This window comes from Halictus rubicundus, chromosome 7, assembly GCF_050948215.1.
Source record: "Halictus rubicundus isolate RS-2024b chromosome 7, iyHalRubi1_principal, whole genome shotgun sequence".
Classification (NCBI taxonomy): domain Eukaryota; kingdom Metazoa; phylum Arthropoda; class Insecta; order Hymenoptera; family Halictidae; genus Halictus; species Halictus rubicundus.
The window spans coordinates 12,909,270-12,928,712 of record NC_135155.1 but is presented as its reverse complement, the minus strand read 5'-3'; the positions used below and the strand labels follow the sequence as shown (position 1 = coordinate 12,928,712).

Below are 19,443 nucleotides of genomic sequence, written 5' to 3'. Positions count from 1 at the left end.
CATACTTTTTTTCTCTCTCTCTCTCTCTTTTCTCACTCTCATTCTCTCAATTTTTCTCTCGATTGACGTCCACTGTTTCGTCGACTCAATAATTACAAAAAGATCATCTCACACTTTGCAACTTCCTGCGGTTTTGTCATAAACTAATATAATACAAGAACTTTCTCGCTTTCGCTCACCTAAACGTCTCGTAATCTTACACCCTTAATTAGAAATTTATACAGAGCTCGTTAACATCGTGAATGAAATACAGGCGTTATGTACAAATATTTATAATTATACATATATGCATATATGTATAAGATAGTTTCTTCCCTTTACTTTTACTCCAAGTATGATCATCTTAAATCGTAACTTCGCGGCCATGGACAACAATTCATACACGCACGCATATGCACACGCACACAAACACAAATGCGAGTTTTTCCCACGCAAACGCAACCGATTTCGATCTCTAATCACGGTGAAATCGTCGATCGGTTCATTGACAGTTCCAGAAATAAAAGAAAACGGTTTCTCAAATTAATTGGCGCACACGAAGCAAACTTAGTGTTTCAAAACTGCATCTAATTGTTAGTAAATGTTTATCTGTAATGGTTTTTGAGGTAATGAGATCTGTGTTCCTAACTTTGAGGACTTTCTTCATCCTTTGATTTTGGATGATTATTGAAGAGAGTAACTTGTAAATGAATTAATTAAAGTCAAATTTTGCAAAATAAAATTATTACATTTTGAAAAATGGAGAAATTTTATTTGATCGATAATTTTGTAAGAAACGTTGTTTCGTACGCACCAATCAGTCAGGAGTAAACTAAAAACTATGTAGGAAAAGAAAAAAATTCGTTCAGTTTTTCCATTGTCGAATCCACCGCACGGATTGATTGAAATTATTACCAAAGCACAGGATTCTTTTCTCTGATGTTCGTTCCAGTTTGTATAGCTTATCGTACAAAATAATCAACGGTATTCCTAAGTTTACCAAAGAATAAAATAAAAATGTAGATCAATGCGAGGAGACCAGAAAAATCTAACACGTGTCAGCTACAAAGTCGTGTTCTCCATTTTGAGACTTCTGTGAAAAGCATCGTATTTTAAGTTTTCAGCCGAAAGCGTCGAACTGTTAACAATTGAAATAGCGAATGAAAGCTAATTGAAAACGAGTATTGAAAATCAATAAAATTTTCGAAACAATTATGGCTGTTACCATTGTTTTGATCTACGGGTATTCGATATTGAGTACTAGGATACTCGCTCGATTAAAATGTGTATATTTAAAAATATATTTAAATAGTTGATAGGAAAGATTTAATTTCGATTAGAATTTTCAGACATAATCTAGTACTCAGGTTTCACTCAATTAATATATTCTAGTACTCAAATACATGCGAGTACTTGAATCCACTAAATTTAATTCCAAATTCTTTGATATATTCGAGTGCTCAGATTTCACTCATTTAGGATCCGAGTGCTCTGATAATTGTTCAACTTAGATTCGAGTACCTGAGTATCCGAACACATATATATATAACTAAGATGTAAGTCCTAGAATACTGTGCCAGATTAAACTTCAAATTCTCGAATTTAAGTTCAAGTGCTAGTATAATCAATAGAATTAGATTCAAGTATCTGAGTACTCGAGTACTCACTTATACTTTACTTAGATTCAAGTACTCAAATATAACCCAGATTACACTTAAAGTACTAGAGTACTTCGATACCTATTCAGTTTAGATCTCATTACTCAAGCATTCGAATACTCAATTAAATTAGATCCAAGCGTTAGAACCCAACGAATGATAACTGGAATGATATACCGGGTGGCGGTAAATTACACAGCTGGTAGAATTTTGGCGGGAAATCCGGTTATTTCTTCCTCGAGAAGCGTTTTCGCCGATTAGATCGAAGAGAATCGGTTAAAGTGAGTATTATCGGAAACAGTTCCCCATGGAAAATGGCGTCCTAACAAGGTCCCTCCAATCTCTAGTTCTGAAAATTTGAAAAACACTGACTTCAACGAGATTTTTAGGCCTCTGCTAATTGTCAAGTATAAATATACTTACGACTGCGCCTTTACAACACACGGATAACCGATCATTCTCTAAATCCGATCGAATTCGAAGCTGTTGCTTTCTGTATGGTGGTCGCCGCACCTCGTCGTCTTCCGCAAACTCGCACACACCGAAAAAAATCGTTATCTTTTTTTGTCTCACGTGCGCATACCATCGAGAAAACAACATTGTTGCGACACGATTAGTTAGAAGTGCAATGTCTCAGCTTATAGGACGTTTTGGAGCTACGGCTGCAGCGATTTCTACATAATGTGCCCCATAAAAGGAACTGAAAAATATACCATCTATCTTTCACTTCATTTTTGAGAAAAGATTCTCCCACCTGGGGAAAATTAGTTGAAAATGTATTAGGTCATCCCATAAGTCGTGTTTCAAATTTGATTCATTATATAAACGTCCATATTTATTTTAAGCAATATTTTTATAAACACTTTCTCTTATCTCTTTCACGAAGTATTCTCTAGTCAGTCTAATATATTCATTCGAGACATTTACAATAATGTTTTCTTTTTAAACAAATCGAAGAACAAGTGTTAACGAAATCCTTCGTGATATTACATGCTGTACGAATGTAAAAATATAATACGATTAAAGATGATATTAAAAATACGTGTGATGTATATGAAGAACATAATTTCGATATAAATGGAGAACATAATTCAATATGAATGGAGAATATAGTAACAATATTTGACATCCAAGAATTAAATCCTCTAATTGAGGCACTAGCTTTCTCATTTAAAACCGCAGAAATAAATTTTAAATAGAATTACCCACTTGATTGATACATCGCAGAATATCATTGAAAATAATGGTCGACACATCAATGATTAAAAGTAGTTCCTATTTTACACTTAAAGCTAGCATAAAAAAATTACACAACTTATGGAATGAGCTAATATGTACAATAAACAGTTTTTTATAATTTGCGAGTCATGTTCGATGAATCAACTCGATTTCCTCAAAAACAAAACTTTGTACAAAAAAATTTATTCTACGTTTTTGGCTCAGTAATTCCCATAGAATTACCCTAAATTGCAATCAACGGAGCACCCTACGTACAGATCTAACAATTCTGTCTGCTTTAGTTACCTCTGTCATCCCAAGGCAATAGTTAAAAAAATATAAATAAATCATGAATCAATGTTTTCTTTACGTTGCAAATAATTTTTTGTAAAAAAGAAATGGCGATTGGAATTAACTCGGATCAGGTAACAGATAAGTGACAGCAGTAGCTTTGAAGTTATTAAATTCCCACCTGATCGGTGTGTTAAAAACAATAGTAACCGGTCTCTCGTGATGTCTTATCTTTTCATCGTATATACAAGGTGTGTGAAAATTTTTGCCATTTGAAACAAGATAACGATGTAAAAAATGTTCAAGATCATTCGAAGGTCATTATATGTTTTAAATGGGACACAATACCGTTGTTTTCATCAGTGACCTTGAATTAGCTAAGGTAAATAATTTTTTGTTTAAAATTATCAAGAGCTTCTGAAGATTCATTTTGTATTTATTGAACATAGTTTTTGCTTCCATGTAATGTTAATCACGGAAAAAAATAGAAATTGAAAATGATGCTTTTGAGTGACCTTGAATTAATGCAATTTTGCGTTATTCCAGTCTGTTACAGTGCCGATTCAAGGTTACATGAAACGGTATTTTGAATTCGTATTTTTTCGAATTGCATCTCATTTAAAAAACGTAAAGCGACCTCTAAATTGCCTCGAAAATTTTTAACGAAAAATTTTGTATTCCTATTATACATAAAACATAATGACATATTTTTCGTATCACGTCCTTTCTGAGAGTTGTTTTAAATGGCAGAAATTTGTGGACACTGTGTAGAAAGCTGCTAACTTAACAGTCCAAATGTCCTAAAAGATTGAGCATTATACTTTTTTCCCCGACGAAGCGTAAAGGTCCGTTCGAATCATTTCTGTTCGATATAGCAACTGATTTGAAGCAGAAGAAGAATTCTTAGATTTTCACGACGGACTATAGTTTTCTTGGCCAATGTTTCATTTAACACGGTTCATCCTATATATGTATGTATACATGCAATTGCCTCACCGACATACTTTTTTCCGGCAACAAGATTATACTCGACAATAAAAACAAAAGAAGAGAGACAATATAATAATATATAGCCACGTGTGACTGCAATATATGCAATTATTATAAAGCGAAAAAGAAAAAAGAGAAATGATGATAAATTCCTAACAAATACATTTCATAAAAAGGTTTCTTTATAATCTAGGTTTTTTCTTTCTTGGTGACTTATGAAAAACATACAATAATAATAATAATATTAATAATAATTAATAATAATATAATATAATAATAATAATATAATATTGATTCGTAATTAACTATAACGTCCATAAAGTATTTTTCTTTCGCCCTTTCAGTTATTTTTTGTACACGATTACTAAAAACATTTCTTCCGCTTTCTTGTTGAGAAAATAAATATTAATATTAAATTTGAAATATTATTCTCGTTTCTTGGTTTTGTATCTTCTTTTTCCCGACTTTTTTCGATTTTCCTCTCTCGTTTTGTATCACTGATCCTCCGCATCATCATCATCATCATCACTTCGAGCTACTGTCTTTCGTTTCGTGGTTTACTAGCATTTTTGTTTTCTTCAGTACATTATTATAGTCTAGATCGGCAAATTGGCTTGCCTAGTAAGTTTATAGGCCTCTTTTTTAATTAATATGGAACATTGCCGTGTCATACTCTTCATCTTCTTCATCATCTTCATCTTCTTCTTTTCTCTTTGCCTCTCGTCACTATTCCTTCCATCAACTCACAATCACACATTTTTCTTTGCTTCTATTTTTTGCAATTTATTGCAAATCTCATAATCTTACATTATTACTTTGCTGGTTCTCATTCTCACACTCTCTCTCCCTCTCTCACTTCTTCTCTCTCTCTCTCTCTCTCTCTCTCTCTCTCTCTCTCGCGCGCACTCGCTCTATCACACTTTACACTAAAATTCAAAGTAAAACAGGTTGATCGGTGCTCGGAGAACATTTAAAGAGCTTTCTCTTAGAGGCCTGGTTCAAGAGGTCACCTATGGTGACTGCTGCTTTGATCGTTCATATCGTATAGAACTTGTGCGATTGTTCTTGATGATTCAACGTTACTTAATGCCACACCCGCCAGATGTGGTTCGTATGCTCTAAGGTGCCTGCAAAAGAGAATCAAAACGTTATCATTGGACTGCAAACACCCCCATAAATATTTACAATCTTTCAAAGTTGTAGTCATAATTATAATAAGGTATTTTTAAAGTTATAGTAGTTCTTAAGTTACTTGAGTAGTTCTTAACCTACTCACGCAGTTCTTAAGTTCTTCAGTTACTTGAGCAGTTCCTGAGTTTTTAAGTTACTAAAGTAGTTCTAAAGTTCTTAAGTTATACTAGTTATAACAATTCTTAGTTATAAAATCACAATAGTTGCAGTAAAAAATGAATTTCAACGAACGTCCCTATCAGGTCCCTCTTTGATATATTGTTACAACAAATCACATGCAGTTCTAATAACATTTTTAATAGTCAAGGTCGCATGGAAGCCGTCATATTACAGGTCAGTGAATCCATTTTGACTATTGACTGTCACGTTAAGATAATAATAACATACAATGTCCTTTAAAAATCTCAAGAACTGTGACCTTGTGAAAAATATATTATGCACTACAATATTTACGACTCTGTACATAATTATATTTTTCTCTGATATTTTTTTTTTTTTTTGGATTGTAATAAGTGAAATATTTATGCTGTGCTAATTCAATGACACAACCTGTGTATTAGAATAAAAAATAATCTTTGAGCCCATGTTGACAGCAAATGTTTTTGGAATGTTCTAAACAGAACATTTTATGTACTCTTCAATCTTCCGCATAGTTTTATTTCTATTTATTAGTCAATATTTAGTCTTTATCATAGTCTTTTTAGTGGAATATTTACAATAATCTGTTATAAATAGTGGTAGGTCAGTGCAGAAGTTCGTTCCCGATTCTAGTAGTTGTATTGTAATACAAAATCAGCCACGAATTTTTCCACCGACTTACTATGATATATTTAATTAATATAATGGAATTGGAAGCATAATCTCACCTTCTGCCATGTGTTGAATATATGACTAGGTTTCTGAGAATAAGAGCTGCTGTCAAGCGAATACTTTTGGTCACTGGACCTTCGTTGTCGTCCTGTTGGAAAAGCGTAAAGCAATTTTCATGAATTTGAAGCATGACTATGTACAATAATATAATGACGAAAAATAATGTATATATATATGTATAAAAAAAGAAACATTGTCGTGTCAAAAACTAGTCACACAGTTTTAATCAACGTCGAAAAAATTAATTACGTATACACGAGTATAGCATATTGTTTGAATGATGTCTGAATTAAATGAATCGCAACACCTTCAACAAATTAGTCAGATGTAGCCGTGAAAAAAAAAACAAAATGGAGACGCTAATTCGAGATTCGAATAAAATATGTGGCGTTAAATATTTCTAAAAAAAAAGAAACGATGCTGCAAACATTAAAGTACAAGCATGTCACACACTGGGAGCTTCTAATTCTTAATAAAGTATAGTGAGACTACAGCATGCTACGTAAAGTATAACAGAAGAAAAAAATTCGGTTCGTTTGCAAAAATACACACAAAAATCTTAAAAATATATACATTTAATCTCTTGAAATAAATTTTACTGAATTCTCAAAACATTCTCACACTAAGAAATTTACTCACTTTGCAAGCAATAATTGTACTTTGCATTTATCAAACAAACCATTTCTCACAGCAAAAAAAAAAGATTAAATTAATCTAAAGTCCTATTGAATATTAAAATTGAATTAAATATTATAAGAGCCCCATGTTCAAGTATAAGGGTGAATTATAATTGAATTACTCTGTGACTTATAATTACAAAGCAATTCAATTACATTATATTCATTTACACTGTAACTCGTAATTCAGATTTTTCATTCGATTAAATTGCAATGGAAATTGCAATAGCAGTACAATTACAAACTACAACGTGTTTGAAGTATAACGTAGTGAAATTGCAATATATGATTGAAGCACAATGCAATCAAATTACAATGCAATTCAATTAACACAACTGTGGCTACAATTCCGAGTCAGAAATTAATGGTTTAAGATGTCACACCTCTCCTATGCATCGTAAGCGCAACAAATGTGTTCTACTTTGCGTTGTTTAAAGTAAAAACTATATATTATACCAACACCCTGCCCATCTTGAGCACTTGAACTGCGTCAAACACATAAATTACAGTTGCGCTAGCTACCAAAATGAAAGTCAAATGAACTCCATGCTAAAATATATGTATATATATGTATGTGTGTGTGTATTGTATACGATTCATCCTCTATATATTTACATAAATAAATAAATAAATATATATATAAACATATAGAGGATGAATTGCTGAAGCATTTCATCTCCAACAACTGATTCATTTTTCCTATCACAAAAACGTATCGAGACACCAGACTCTTTTAAACAATGTTTCTGTCAATATTAAGAACATTGAGACAAATATACAAATACAATAAATATAAATTTTCTAACGTAATAAGTCATACTTCCAGAGTTAGCTAAACTCTCAAATATATTGCAAAATATACACTAGCTTTTATATATATATGAACTTTAAAATACAATAAATATTTAGACGATAAATATTTATGGATACTTTCATGAAGTAGTAACTTTCATAAAGTAATGTAAAATGGTCAGTTTTTGTGCTCCATAAGCCTAGTGTTGAAAAGATAACTAGGAAAATTTGTCATTTTGTCATTCACAAAAATAATGAAGTACACAAGGTTCACGCTCTCAAAATTAAATAAAATACTCAGAGTTCGGCGAGGGATTAATTAATGTTTTTTAAAGATTAACTACTCTTTTAGATAAATTCTTGAAATATGAAAAATGCAGTCAATTGTATCGGAGGAAACGCTTCAAATTCACCAGTGTCTCATGCGTCGGAGGACGCACAACGATTAAAACTTAAAAAAAAACTCAGCACGGTGCGAAAACGAAAAGATAAAGCGCAAAACAATGGTATAAAAGGCGGCAGGTTAACAGCGCACAGGGGCTGTGGCTGTGGAATGGATCATGAGTCCTGTCTTTTTTTTTTTTTGTCAATTTGTCTGAACACGTTTGTTTTTACCTGTTCTGGCGGAGGATTTTGCCCAGGTCTTGGGGAAGAAGAGCTTGAGATGGCTGCAGCGGGCTTGGTCGGCCTTTGCTGCTTCGCCAAGAGAGAAAATCAGAGAAATTTCATTACATTAACAAAACACGATCGACTCTAGAAACCGTGGGGCTAGAAAGAGGATTCCGCGGTATCACAGACAATCTAAGTAGAACGTTCAATTCTTAGAACCGTGACAGAGAAGGCGCATATTGTGCTCTTACAGACACTCTTCGCTTTATTTGTCGCTAAGCGAATGTCGTTTGTTCGCTGGATAGATATACAGTATTCTCTCCGTAACTGTGAAAACTTCGGGTCGGCAGAGTCACAGTTATAGAAATAGTACTACATTCATTGTAGTATTCCGAATGTAGAGGTGAACAGCGATTGAAAAAGAATGAGGGGCTGAGGTTCAAGGCGCTCCGCAAACATTACAGAACTCGTGCGACCTCAGCCACAAAAAAAAAGACAAATACGATGGTAAAAGTTTCATTAAAAAAAGAATCAAAATTAGAAAAGTTGTAATCGTATGCTTCGCCTGCATTAGGACGAGTGTCGCCGATACTCGACACCTCACAGGCTGGTTACTGGTTCCAGGGGATCCCCCCAGTGGTGAGGATACAATCAGTTACGGTAGAGATCCTTTTCATAGTTATGGAGAGAACACTGTACGATATTAAAGAAATTAGTCTACTAACCATCAGCTCTTTTGGATTAACGAATTCCAAGGCGTGCCGTTTGATAGCATGGAATGCTGCGTTCGGTGCGTAGCCAGGATGATGAGGAGTCGGTGGCGTTGACGTCGAAACTTCAGTCTTCCCTGTCACCGTTAACTGTTTCCTCCTCATCGACATCGTCTACGAAAATAACACGTTAGTCCAGATGATCAGATTTTTAGACTGCGGATTTTATGCATTCAAGGCAAAAGTGAGTAGGCAAAACTTGCAACAGTACACAGATGAAAAGGATTTAAGAGTATCGCAGTTACTCTAGACTTTGTCTAGACTATATTTTAAATTGTACCTACCCATTTTTGTCATAAATGCATAAAATCCGCAGTCTAACAATTTCTGTATTATTACTGCAAGATTAATGGATTTACCTCCGAATTGCAATGCCTATCATACAAGTGTGTCATTAAGGAGAACCTACGCCTCTTCAAGGCATCGCAACTCGCCCAGAGACACAGTATCTCTTCACCACCGGTTGGACAATGTGCTTCGCACACGTGTAGGTAAACCTCGTGCGACGTTTTGAATTGCCTGTAAAAAATTAAATAATGTACAGGGTGTACAAACATTATACGTATAAAAGGCTCAGAAACCAATCAGTGCAAGAGTTCAATCAGTTTATATCAATTTATGTGAACCGTATCATAGTCATATTATTTGTGTACTTTATAATTTCATGATTTGAATAATTGTAACACAAAACTATACTAGTGTGCAAAATTAAAGGATCACGAAATTTTCTAGTGTTTCTTTTGTCTTAAAATTACCTCAAGCACCCCCGCCACTCGCACAGAAAAGCGTTAGGATCGATCTTAATGGTGATGGTCTTATTTTCCAGCTGGTTCTGGCTGGTCGACGGTTTCGACTCCGGTTCAGTGGAGGTAGAGGAACTGACAGTCTTTATGATTTTCGGGGGTTGTTTCGCGGCCAGTCCATGAGTAGCAGCAGCTTGATGTGGAGTAGTCGGTCTCGTAGGAGGCGGTGTCGAAGCCGGGATAGGTGTGACGACCCTGGAGGGCACGCTGGTGGACACAGGTGTTTGCTGAGCCATCGCTGGTATGGTGACGGTGACAGTGTTAGAATTCGTCTGCGCCACGGAGCTGTTTACGATGATGGAGGTCTGTGGTATAGTTCCGGAGGTCGGAACAAGCGGTGGCGGTATGTTGCCCAGCGCGGGACTCTGCAGGATAGGTCTGGAGACTTGAGTGACGACCACTTGTTGTCCTTGAGGCGTGACTGCCACCATTTTCTGCTGGGTGGGCGGGGCCGCCGCTTGCGGCTGCAGGATGATGATGGTTTTCGCCCCGGTTCCTTGCTGCTGCGTCGTCTGTGCCACTAGGACAGTCTGCGCCTGTCCCTGGACTAAAGTAGTTTGAGGCTGCGCCAGGACATAGTTCTGACCCGGTACGCCACCAGAAACCACGTACTGCAACTGTCCTCCTGCACCTTGTTGCAAGAGAACCTGAGGCTGGGGCTGCGCTTGTCTGGCCTTCATCGACGCAGCAGGTATGATCACCTGTTTGCAAAATGTCTGTGATAGTTAGAATAAATGTAATAAAGAACGCTTTTAATATATTAACGCGTTGAGTGTCATGCAATGCCCATAAAAGTTACCAGAAATATATCTTAATATCTCCGTAAAAAAAGAAGGAGAAGGTATAGTCACCTGGTTATTCGGCTGGATAGTCTGCTGTACCACCAGTGTCTGTCTAGGGGCTGCAACAATCAGCTGTTGTTGTTGCTGATGCTGTTGTATCTGAGGAAGCGGCTGCGGTTGAGGCTGAGGTTGAGGAGGCTGTTGTTGAGGCTGCGGTGGCTGTTGTTGAGGCTGCGGCTGAGGTTGCGGTGGAGGCTGCGGAGTTGTCTGATTGATCTGATTGACGAACATATGTGGCGGCTCTTCCTTTATCGTCGGAGCTGGCTCTTCCTTGGTCACATTCACATTCTCGTCGAGGTCCGTCTCGTCTTCCATACAATCTGCGGCTAAAGCTGCGTACAAATTGGCAGCGGTGGATGAGACCGTCGCCTTTTCGCTGTCCTTATCATCGTCCTGCTCCTCGGATTTGATGCTGGAAACCGTCGACTCGGCCGTGGTCGAGTCCACCGCCAGGTCCGGCGACATTGTGCCGTTAGAGTACTTCAGTTTCTTCACCTCCACTTCGTCGGACTCGCTGGCTGCCCTCTTGATCCCTCTAGGTGCCTCTATCAACGTGTCCTCCGAGTTCTCTGTCTGCAGGACATTCCCCTCTTCAACCTCTGTCTTCAGCTTCATATCCGTCGGAGATTCTTTCAGCACTTTCTTGATGTGGTTCTCCACCAAGTCGATCCCTTTCTCGTTGATGGAGTTCTTCCCTAGGACGCCGTTCAATATCGGCTCTTTCTCGACCTTTCTTTCCAAGAGGTCCGCCAGCATCATGCTTTGCAGAGGCTTCTCCTTGGACGTCACGCTGGAGGAGTCTTTCGAGGACCCGTCGTCCTGCGCGTCGATGTCCATGTTGCTCGGCGCACCGTTCAGTAATATACCCTCGAAACTTGTCAAAGAGTTGTCCTCTTCAACACCGACACCAGAGCAATCCCTACTGCCACCTATCCCACTGCTGGACGCCAAGGAGTTGTTCGTAGAGTCCGAGTCCTCCGCGATCGACGTGCACGTCGACCGCTGCGTTGTTTTGTTGGCGGTTGTCACTGTCGTCGTTGGTGGTCGACACAGCTTGATCGTGGACGATATGTGGTTCTCGGTCGAGTTCAGCAGCAGCTGGGAAGCGTTCGTTGATATTGCAATTTGGTTGACGTTCTCGTTATCATTTACTTCAGTCTGAAACATCATTGCTTGTATCACAAATCGAAATCTCATGACGTCAGCTATAATGCTTATAACTGGACAGCGAAATTTGTGCATTGAACTTGAAATTTGAAACAGTAGACCGATTAGAAGAATTTAAGAATACACATGTACTGTTTTCAATTCACTAAAATTATTAAAAAGGCAAAGACATTTTTATTTGGTTCTTGTGCATTCCTCTGTAGTCCAACAAATACTAGTTTAAACTGCTATTTTTTTAGTACCATGAAATTACTTGATTTTTTCTGAATTAGTATGAAGCAAAGATGATAGCATACCTTGTCACAATTATTAGTCAGAATAAACTTGGCTCCGTTAAGCCTTTGTATTTTTTTGGCAGGAATGGGTGTAATAGCTGGCTTTTGTTGCTTCGAGTTGACATAAGTCTTTGGGAGTATTGTTGATGCGGCTGGTATTGTTGTAGGTGGCTGTGATACGTTAGTCAGTTGCTGCTGCAGTAGCCTCTGCTGTTGTTGACGTTGTACAACCTGTCAACCAAAAATAATTTAAGCGAACTAGAATCACTTTGCTGTTCTTCGAAAGAACACTTTTCATGTAGTCTTTCTTTTACTATCTTCGGAGCAAAAAATCATTTCACACTCGAACACACCATGCGTTTTGTTAGTCAGATTTCAAACGTCAACGTCTTTGTTCATATAAAATTACTTGGTTAAGTATTACTGGACTTAATCGTCGAATATAAGAGTAAAACAATCAAAAATAGTTTTGCTTGAATGCATGTTCCAAAATAAATATTCGTACGACAGACAACATTTTCAGGTATGATCTTAACCTATAAAAAGGCTGCAGAGTCAAAATTATACTAGTCACGTAAACAAAGCAGTATATGGAAATTAATAATTTATGGACTCGAGAGAAGATAGTACATTATCTTCGCTGATGATGTACAGCAATGATATTTGACTATCAGCTATTTTATAGGACAAGGTCATCATCAAATAAAATATCACACTGAACAACCTACAAACTGAATAGTACAGAAAAAAAAACAAAAATAATACTACAGTTTTTCATTGTTAATATACAACAATGATACCTGGTTGCTGGTTATTAGCTGGTTCGCACTGATGCTGGATGCGATGCTAGCAGTAGTGTTTGTTACACAGGCAGTAGGGGTAGACACACAAGTCGCAGCAGTACTGGGCATGCAGTCGCTGCTGACCGTTACCTTAGTAGCCAGTAGGCTTTTTATTATGGAACTGGATGTGGTACCACTTCGATTATCTTCCTTCGCAACTACCTGAATAGTTTGCGACTGTTGCTGCACCAGCTGTGGCTGCAGTGGTTGAGTCTGGGATCCGCTGGACAGTAACGCTTGACTCAAGTGAGGATGCGACACTGACACCTGATTAACAATCATTGTCCCACGATCAATAAAACTTTCAATGAAAGAGAAATATTCTCACGATGCTTATATTAATAAGAGAATTATATTAATAATAGAAGAAAAGAGGATCAAATATCTAGATAGTATTTCCAATATTGCAACTGAATTAAAGTTAATCAGTCTTTTAATTGTAACGCTTGACAACAATTATTATCCCAAGATAAATCAAATTTTCAAACAAATAAAAATAATCTTACGATGCTTGTGAGTTTATTTTTAAATATTAATAATAGTAAAAGAGACTTAATTACTTAAATATTGTTTTAAATGTTGCAAGTGAGTCAATGTTCATATCAACATGTACGTAACAACTTCCATTAGAAATTATTTTACTGTAACTGTCTCTGCATCTTTTGAAATATTGTAAATATTGTATTTATTGCTAAGCATGGATCAAGTAAGATAAGTTAAACTCAGTAGTTTAAATATTAATTTTAATATTGTTTGTTATAATAAGATAGTTGAAATATCGTGTACAAAACGAATTACAGTTGTATGAAAAGAAATCCGAAAATATACATATATACAGAAGAAACGCACGGTCTACTTTAATCATGCAGCAATAAAATCTCATAGCTAATATCGTTCTTGTAATAATAATTACTGAGAAAAATATATGAAGGCTGTAAGCTCTAGAACGTATAAAAATGAAAGATATGAAGCAAATCGTATGTCTCTCTCGAATGAATCTCTCTGTGTTATGGAAAACTCAATTCGTAGAAATTAATGTCTCGCGTCACACACATAGTAATGGAAGATTCGTGTACTAGAAGTTTGTCTTTGTATCGATATCTCACTTGATACTTATACTTTAAACAAATCACTGACGCGGCCTGCTTATTTGAAACGAATGATCAAATCTGTATTATTCCCACAAAATTATAGTTTTTTAATATGTTTCAATAAATGATTAAAAATAACACTGCCTAATTATTTATTTTGATAACAAGTAGTCGACTGTTGTAGGTTCTTATACATAGAACACGAATTTTAAAATTATTCTTCTTGAATCTTATTGCTAATCTTTCAAAAAATTAATTTAGAGAATTTCGAAGTTTAAGAATTTATTGTGCTTCAAGCACAAAAACTATGGAAATGTTTCTGGCATACAATGATTCTACAGACTCTCCTAAGTACCATGATATGTTTTTTTTTTTTTAACATTATGGCGGTTTAAAGATATTTAAAAAATGTTTAAACCGAGTCAATGCACAAATTTCTCCAGATACTTCCGAAGCACTGAAGGTACCGAAGAAAGATAAATTTTGTATCTGCGTTCAGTGTATAAAATTCCACAAGAACCACGAATAAAAGTTTACAATTTATGTTATAGTTTGAAGGAATAAAAGTTTAAAATTTATGTTATAGTTTGAAGAAATAAAATGTTTCAAATAAGATGGTCGACGCAGCGCACGTTCGTACTTATCTGCATGCATTACGGTAGCGATGGGAGTACACAGGGACTCGAGTCATGCAAAAAATGTAACGTTGTTAAGGAAAGCCCATATTACAGTAGCCAATATATCGTGAAACCATAACCAAAATAACAGGTCATGAGTGGTAGAGAGAACGGTAGAAAGCTAGGACTCGGACCCACCTGACTTTTAGAATCAACCTTGGTGACTGGATTTTGGGATTGAGTTGAACAAGTGTTTGATGATGCACTGGATGGTGGTTTCGGTGGGGCAGACAATTGGGCTTTTAGGATAGGTGACGCTGGGGTGGGGAGGAGCTTTTGAGGCCCAGATGCAGGATTGTCTAGGGCCGTGCTATCAGGAGCAGGACTAATACTCTTGATTGTACGCTGTTGTACGGGAAGCACCTTTACTGGAGTTGTGTTGATCGCTGGAATTGGAGCTGTGTTAGTCCCAACTGCGGTTTGGCTCGGATAAGTTACTTGGGGAGGTGTGGCCCGTACTCTGATTCCTTCGTAATACTGAGTACCAGTTGTTTCACCTTTCAACGGATTTGGTCCAACGCTTCCACCAAACACAGATCTGAAACAACACGATAGAACTAAACATTCTTCTTCACCTGTCAAACCTAACAGACTCTATGCTATACAGCCAAATAAAGTGTTACACTTCAATTTATTATGTTTGTAACACTTTAATTGATGCTACATGTATATACTTTTGGATGCGAATACCCACCTAACACATCTTGGAAAATGAAGCGGTGCGATCACTCCTCTCCTGCCAATCTTTGTGCAGCAACCAAGATACTTCTTGTACAATTCTTCCTGCTCTATACGCACACCAGGCGCCAATTCGAATGTTGCTCTCAACCAACCAAGGGCAAACTGCTCGTTTTCTTGGATGATTTGCTGGTGAGCGTGTTGCTGTTGTATGGAATTGGTTGTCTCCACTGCTTCTGTAACATAACAGAGAAACAGATACAAAACTGTTGGTAAACTATTTGCATCGTTTTAATTTTTATTATTATATTATATGTAGTTCGATTGCAATGTACTCTCAGTTATAAAAGTCTATAAGAGTCAATACGATTTTTAAAAATAGAAAAAGTTGGGAAACTTTTCTTATTGCTACGACTTTCACCCAGAAATACATTGAGTTTATTTAACTAAATTGTTCAATTGTTGTGAGTACAAGTGCGGAATTTATAAGTTCCTCCAAATTATAAACTCATGGAATCTGTACTAAGATCATAACATCATGGGATTCGTAAAGCATTGAGGTACTTCAATGAAATTTTAAGAATTAACATCTTTCTATGCTAAGATCACAAAATACAGTGTCCAACTGCTTCTCTATCATTTCAAGGATTGATAATTTTCAACTGGAATACTTCCACCGAGTTTTTAAGACTCTGTCGCATGACTTGGTAGAACTTTTAGACGATACATACTGTGCGTTGTAGATTTCACTGTGGTTGCAGCGGGGGTGGTAGGTCGCGCAGGAGCCGGGCTGACCGGAGCAGGTGTAGCAGTAATAGTGACTGGTATGGTTGGCACTGACGGTGACACTGTCGGGGCTGGAGCAGCGGCAGTGACCGGAGTGTTTTGTGTAGTGCTTGGCGGCGCAGCTACGGTGGACACCGTCTCGATCACTCGCATCAGGATGCAAGCCTTTGGCCCGTAGCTCTGCGCTTCCACTGTTACAAGGGCCACCAACGTGTCGATAGCTCCGCGTACCCGCGCGACGCTAGTGCATGGCCTCTCACCCAACGATGTCAACGCGTACAAACATTCCAACGTGTATACTAAAAGGGCTATATCGTTCAAAGCCAGAAACCTGCAAAAATACACCACACTCTATTCATCGTCTGTCTTCAATGTTTACCCTTTGCACTCGAAGCTATTTCTGTGCCGTTGACAATGGACAAAAATCAAGAAACCAATTTTCGTATCTCACCAAGTTGAACAGTCATTAGAAGACTGCAGACTGTTATTCAAAATAAAAATTGTATCAATTGCAAGCTACGGGGGCCACATACGCATTTATTTCTTGTCCAAATAATTTTATGGGATTGAAAACAGTGCGACAGTATTTTTAAATTAGATGTTTTTACTGTTTAGTATTTGATCTACTAATCTTTTTTTTTTCATAAACGCATAAAATTCGCAGTCTAGTCATTAGAGTTACTGCATCTGGCAGAAGAATCTACTGACATTTTCTGGTACCATCACTGGTCGAAGCATCGTACATCAGAGTGTCCATTTACCTGCATATAAGTTCATACACATTGTCCTCCAGCCCGAACGTGACGATCTCTTCGTTGCTGTCTTGTTGGCTAATTTTATTAAGCACCTCCAAACAGGAAATCACGATAAACCTGTCCTGGGACTCGATTCCCCTCGCGACGCATGACAATACGACGTCCGTTATCCTCTCGCCAGCCTCTTTCAGGATGATTTCGTTCGCAATGTTCCCTAATATGTCGAAGCCGAGCTGATGGAGATTGCTCCACCTCGCCCTCACGCACAGTAACACGAATCTTAAGAAACACCGATTCCTCCCGAGCACCGCCGCGTTCTCCGGCGTGAAGCTCAGGTTCCGTAGGATCGATGCTATCTGCAGGACACGTTGACCGTAAGGATCCTGCGTGCCCAGCGTTCTTCCGACGCAGAACAGGTCTCTGTCCTCCTCCTCGAACTTGATGGAGTTTTGGTTCTGGTCTTTCAAGTTCTCGTCCTGGTGGGGGTCCAGCCTCGAGCAGTCCGGAAGCACCTGAAAGTGAAATCGTCGTGTCAAAGTCTCCCGAGCCTGTTCACGATTTTAGGTATTCGTCGTGGAATTCGGAGTATCTGGCAATTTTCATGAAGAATGCTTCCGCTTCATTTCGATCAAATTGGTAGAGTAGCAAAACCGATTTGTATGCTAAGGTATATAAGGTTTGTGTATAAGGTAGTGCCCTATTTAAATTAGGATTTCTATGATTGCTAGGATCTATGGGACTCGAAGTCGAGTACTCATACACCACCATAATTGAAATTCAAGTATTTAAATATATCTGAGTATTTGGGTATTTGATCAATTTGAATCCGTGTACTCGGATACTCAACCAATTTGATAAAATTCGAATGCCCAAGTACTCAGATCGTACCTTGAATACTCAAGTACTCAGATTCAAGTTTAGGTACTCGAGTACTCAAATTCAAGTTCAGATACTGGCGAGCACAGATATGCATATGTGTTAATTGTTTGAGTATTCCAATTAGAATATGAGTACTGGGTATTTCAACCTCGATTCTGAGTACTCGTGCATTCAAACTTGAATTTGTGGATGTATTCAGGTACTCTGTCTGGTATCCAGGTACGCTGACACAATTTTGGGTGTTCGATCACTCGATTTGAATTGAAGACGAATAATTAAAAAAGATTCATTTCGTGAATTTCATACTCTTTTAATAGCGAACTTATGTATGTCGTGCAACATTGCAAAATCTTCAACAATCGATCAGGAATATTCCCGCAAAGATCCCGCCGGGATTTGCGTTTTCCTCCGATTTATGCGACGCCGTGATCACCGCAATTTATTGGAAAAGTCGGTACGCACTCGTATTTTTTGCGGCAAGTGAAATCAAGTTTCCTTCTAAAGGAATATCAGAAGAGCTGGCTAGCTAGTCTAACTGAATTGATTAGTTAGCCTTACCCCGTCGACGTCCATCGACGTTGAGGGCTCATCGTTCTCGATCTGGGCGGCGCTTTTGTTCTGCTTCTCCAAGATTTTCCGCCTGGAGAATGTCTGCGGGCTGGTCGCCGGTTTCTTCATGAACGTCCTCTCGTTCGTGAGATCTATCACGTCCTGAGAGTCGAGTACGTCCGACCAGAACGAGTTGATCGAGTAGTTCCTCACCCGGGAGTAGACCTCGATGAAGAGCTGCCTTGTGCCTGGCGAGTCGAAGACGCCAGCGTGCGCCAGCAGGATGTTCACCAGACGTGGATACTTGTCGAGCCGCAAGATGTGCTTGCCCTCGTTCGACAGCAACGTGCAAACGTTGATCGCGAAGTCCTGCTCGTTCGGCAACGGCGACAATAGGGAGAGCGCGAGTTTATCGTAGTTTGATGGCTTGTACAAGTCCGACGAGAGGCCGTTGTATTCACGAAGAGATTCTGCAAAAATAACAACATTTATATAAAACCATTTTTTCAATTTGTATTCGCAAAAAATTCTATTTCAATTTAATACTATTGAATAACTTCCAAAAAATATATTATTGCTTTTTCTTCTGCTGTTAGTGCCTTCTATAGAATGCAATAGCATAGGAAGTAGGCACTGTTAGAATTCTCATAGTTAGAAAAGAATATCCTACTTTTCTTACAAAGATTTTCTGTTTAAGAAACAACGTCAAAAAACAGTTTATTGCATTTTCTTCTGCTTTAGTAGCGCAGAGATTTAATACTTCTTGAATTCATGATTTGAACCGATAAAAACATTCTGCAAAGGAAACGGTCGTTTCTTTGTAGTACAATAGCGTAGAAATTAGGTTAGATATTGTCCTCTCCACGCTGTAATTTCATCGTTACAATGCAACGGCGTAGGAAGCAGACACTTCTTTAATTTCACATACATGTGCTCGCGAAGAATATAAATTGCTCCAAAAAAAGAAATCACATATTTCGATCATATATTCTGCCATTTCTTACATACATTGGCGTAGGAGTTAAAATTATATTGAATTCACGTATCTTTGGAA

The 19,443-nt window shown here is 37.6% G+C and overlaps 2 protein-coding genes and 1 long non-coding RNA gene across 8 annotated transcripts in view; all 3 read right to left on the bottom strand.

Moving 5' to 3' along the window:
- LOC143355510 (uncharacterized) overlaps positions 1-19,443 on the bottom strand; it is a 181,511-nt gene that overhangs the window by 27,644 nt on the left and 134,424 nt on the right. The gene's annotated exons all lie outside the window — the stretch shown is intronic.
- LOC143355519 (uncharacterized) lies at positions 1,858-2,237 on the bottom strand. The gene is made up of 2 exons (XR_013082516.1): positions 2,061-2,237; positions 1,858-1,986 (listed from the first exon to the last, which is right to left on the bottom strand). It is a non-coding gene; the product is annotated as an uncharacterized LOC143355519 (long non-coding RNA).
- Positions 4,365-19,443, bottom strand: part of Bap170 (Brahma associated protein 170kD) — a 72,458-nt gene continuing 57,379 nt past the window's right edge. The window contains exons 5-18 of one of the 6 annotated variants that reach the window (XM_076790345.1): positions 18,399-18,859; positions 16,968-17,473; positions 16,152-16,537; positions 15,437-15,656; positions 14,881-15,280; positions 12,933-13,241; positions 12,154-12,363; positions 10,700-11,848; positions 9,801-10,564; positions 9,405-9,564; positions 9,001-9,159; positions 8,282-8,359; positions 6,194-6,285; positions 4,365-5,263 (exon numbers count right to left, since the gene is read on the bottom strand). In XM_076790345.1, the coding sequence (XP_076646460.1) occupies positions 5,143-5,263; positions 6,194-6,285; positions 8,282-8,359; positions 9,001-9,159; positions 9,405-9,564; positions 9,801-10,564; positions 10,700-11,848; positions 12,154-12,363; positions 12,933-13,241; positions 14,881-15,280; positions 15,437-15,656; positions 16,152-16,537; positions 16,968-17,473; positions 18,399-18,859 (5,015 nt within the window). In that variant the 3' untranslated portion in view covers positions 4,365-5,142. The remainder of the gene's footprint in view (positions 5,264-6,193; positions 6,286-8,281; positions 8,360-9,000; positions 9,160-9,404; positions 9,565-9,800; positions 10,565-10,699; positions 11,849-12,153; positions 12,364-12,932; positions 13,242-14,880; positions 15,281-15,436; positions 15,657-16,151; positions 16,538-16,967; positions 17,474-18,398; positions 18,860-19,443) is intronic. The other 5 variants (XM_076790349.1, XM_076790346.1, XM_076790347.1 and 2 more) reach the window with 5 other exon arrangements.